Source organism: Lytechinus variegatus, chromosome 14, assembly GCF_018143015.1.
Source record: "Lytechinus variegatus isolate NC3 chromosome 14, Lvar_3.0, whole genome shotgun sequence".
In the NCBI taxonomy this organism is placed as follows: domain Eukaryota; kingdom Metazoa; phylum Echinodermata; class Echinoidea; order Temnopleuroida; family Toxopneustidae; genus Lytechinus; species Lytechinus variegatus.
Genome location: NC_054753.1, coordinates 31514773 through 31518301, shown reverse-complemented (window position 1 = coordinate 31518301; position 3529 = coordinate 31514773). Strand labels below are relative to the sequence as shown.

Below are 3529 nucleotides of genomic sequence, written 5' to 3'. Positions count from 1 at the left end.
TACGTTATTTGTTAGTCGAAGATTTTATATTGCAATGTTGATTGCAATGTATGTACATTTTCGTACCAGAAGAAACGTCTATACAAATATTTTAAAATGAAAACTAAGGGCAACTAGATTCCAGACAGTTCGTAAAAGTGTTGTACACCATATCACAGCATATTTTGGAAAAGTACATATTTTTAGAAAGTTTTCAAAATGGGCGCATCTATTTAGCATATGCTGGGACTATGTTTATACGGCACATATTGATAACTGGACATTTTTCAAATGACATTGGATATCTTTGTGAACATGAAAACAACAGGGGAACCGTATAATTGAGCGTTCAGTTATAACGCTTTTTATAACATGATAATTTTACTGGTTCCATTTTTTTAATTCCTTGATACATATTTGTTTAATTCTGTAAACTGTGTTTGACCGTGAGCCTATATACGTTTAACACTACATGTAATTTTCTTTACCTGTTCATGATCCTGTTCACGTCCCATAAATTCAATTGATCGATCTGACATTTCTTTCATATCCCCACTCAGAGAAGATGCATAGCATGAGTGTCGATCAGGGATACTGATAAAAATCACTTCCTGAAAAAAATTATGATAACATTAAAGAATGAACTGCATAATTATGCCTAAAGAAACTTCATCCATGAATCTGTTAATTGATTAGTGAAAAGATCATTATCGTATACACATTATTTAATTTAAACTTGTCTTCCCGGTGCTTATATATGCTTGTTTCCCCGAGTCCCCCCCCCCCCTCTCTCTCCCTCTATCTCTCACTATTTTATGTATCATCTCCTTCCTCCATCTTTCTCTCTGTCTCATAATTCCTTCACCCCACCCTCCCTGATCATGCTGATGACATGTCTTCATTATACGTATAGCACGTACTTTCTTCGAATTTCTAGTCACTTCAGGGGGACGAGAAGACTCTACGATGCTGTACAAAATATCGAAACTAGAAGGGAGAATACCCCCCCCCCCCCCACCCGACCGCCGGGATTAACGCCTTTCCTTACCCTGTTGTAATCAATGACAATAGTTGAATTGAGGAAATCCCCGGATGTTCCCGATGGTGTCTCAGCCTGTAAAGTGTTTGAGCTGTAGTCATACCATGTTGTCTGCATACCAATCTCTTCATCACCCTTCATGATCATCACATCTTTAGCCTATATACATTATTAAGTTTATAACAACGGTGTTATTTTACACTGCACAAATAGTGGTGTGTTCAAACCTGGGGGTGTTTCATAAAGCTGTTCGTAAATTAAGAGCGACTTAAAAGGACAAGTCCACCCAAACAAAAAGATGATTTGAAGAGAAAGAGAAAGATCAACAAGAATAAAACCGACAATATCATCGAAATCGAATCGGAAATAAGAAAGTTATGACATTTTAAAGTTTTGCTAAATTTCACGAAACAGTTATGCTCAACCAGGTCAGTGTGCAAATGAGGGGACTGATGGCATCACCCACTCACTATTTCTTTTGTATTTTATTGTATGAAATATGAAATATTTGAATTTTCTCCTCATTGTCATACAAAGTTTCATTCCTCCCTAAACATGTGGAATTATATTCGATTGCTTAAACATTTTGTGGTTCAAACAAGATGGTCATGATTGTTAAATCCGTAAAAAATGAACTATTGAACATAATTCAAACAATAAAAAACAAAAGAAATTGTGAAAATAGGCCATAGTTTAAAATGTCATAACTTTCTTATTTTCCATCCGAATTTGAAGAAGTTTTCAGCATTATTCTTGTTTGAATTTTCTATATCCATTCAAATCTACTTTTTCTGGGATGGACTTGATCTTTAAGAACGACTCCCGGAACGACTGGTGATCCTTCCTTGTGGTACATGGTATATTCATTTGCGATTTGGTTAAGCGCGTATAAGAGAAGTTCACCAGTCGTTCTTAAAGTCGCTCTTATCTTACGAACAGCTTTATGTAACGGCCCCCAGTTTTAACACAAGGTCACAACGAGCATTTTACACCAGTGTTCAAATTCATGGTTTTAGATTACTGTTACATGAACATGATCATCGCACACTTTGTATGTTATTTTTAACACAATTTGGTGTTATGTTAAAACGCCATGCATGGTTTATATTTTATAACACCTGGATGTGCGGTCATCTCAAAAGACTGTTCTTGAAAAGGGATCCAGAGCTTACAAAGTATATGGATTTTCCTAAAGATTTCAGTACTCGTTAGAGAAAGGATTAGAACACTTTGACTTTAATCCATATATCTACTGCCACCTCAATTGAACAAAAAAGCCAATAAAAGCGTTATACATCCAATGATGATGGTGATTATGATGATAATTATGATAATAATAACAAAGATAATAATATTAATAATAATAACGAAAATATTCTGCCTATATGGCATCTGGTTTCTAACCTCGAAGAATTGACAGTCGAGATATTGTGTTTGTTTCATTGCTTTTTTCATCTCGTTGTTAGTCTTATGTTTCATATTTCATTGATTTAGAGAGAAATATATCTTCCTTGTAGGCATCGTGTGAATATAAAGTCACATAATTTCCTAAACATTATTTACCTTGCTAGAAGTCATAGCTTTGGTACTTGCCCCTCCATCCGTGATCATGCACGAGTTCGAGCATCTTCCGTAGTCACCCCCGGCTAGGATAGCTGTAGCAACGATCACCCCGACGGTAACAATGATAGAGACAATGATGGATGAGATCGCATGAAGTTTAGCTGGCTGAGAAGAATATCCAGAAAAAAACAAAAGGTGAAAAGAATAGTATCATAATGATATCTTCTTCGTTTTTTTCTCCTCCTCCTTCTCCTCCTCCTTTCCATCCTTCTTCTTCTTCTTCTTTTTCTTCTTCTAGTTCTTCTTCTTTTTTTTTAATCTTCTTCTTCTTCTCCTTCTTCTTTGACTTCTTTTTCTTCTCCCTCCTCTTCTTCTTACTTCTCTTTCTTCTTCCTCTTCCTTTTTTTCTCTCTTTTATATCACCGCAAAAAAAAAATCTACTTTCCAAAATAAACACATAATGTTCGAAATCCATGATAAAAAGAAGAAAAACATTTTTGACTAGATGATTGTCAAATGAAATCACCTCTGAATCCATAATCTTCTCAGATGATGACATAATCAGAATAATGAAGGTAAGAACTCGACAATTCACGTATTTGCTTGATGTGTGTTGATTTGCTTATACCCCACTGGAGAGCCTCTGTGGACTAATGCTCAAACGAGGATTTATTTCCAACTAATTTATATAAATTAATTTTGTTATTTGAATAAGGAGGGGTTGTGATTGGTTGTGAAGCCATCTCCTTATGAACTTAGGAGATCAATCATAAAGCTTAGAATAAAACAAAGTCTGAGATGTAAATAGCTTACAGAGGATAATGATAACTCATTTATAAATTTTGAGAGATCTCAGTTGCTCTAAAATATAGACAAGGGTGGGAATCTTTTCCCAAAGGTAGGGGGACCAGGGACTGAAAATTTGACAAGCCCCCCCCCCAAAAAAAA

General features: G+C 35.4%; 1 protein-coding gene across 1 annotated transcript; it reads right to left on the bottom strand.

The window, feature by feature from the left end:
- Nucleotides 1-648: 648 nt before the first annotated feature.
- LOC121427309 lies at nt 649-3193 on the bottom strand. Its single transcript, XM_041623647.1, has 4 exons — nt 3108-3193; nt 2582-2746; nt 1028-1177; nt 649-660 (listed from the first exon to the last, which is right to left on the bottom strand). Exons 1-4 carry the CDS (start codon nt 3138-3140, stop codon nt 649-651), a joined length of 360 nt encoding a protein of 119 aa, XP_041479581.1. The 5' UTR covers nt 3141-3193.
- Between the last annotated feature and the right edge of the window lie 336 nt (nt 3194-3529).

What these genes read in the sequence shown, in the direction of transcription:
- LOC121427309 (XM_041623647.1), bottom strand. Translation starts at nt 3,140, where the DNA reads ATGTCATCATCTGAGAAGATTATGGATTCAGAG. An exon ending in AGAAGATTATGGATTCAGAG is followed by an intron (nt 2,747 to 3,107) that starts GTGATTTCATTT and finishes TATTCTTCTCAG; the next exon opens with CCAGCTAAACTTCATGCGAT. An exon ending in AAGCTATGACTTCTAGCAAG is followed by an intron (nt 1,178 to 2,581) that starts GTAAATAATGTT and finishes TAATGTATATAG; the next exon opens with GCTAAAGATGTGATGATCAT.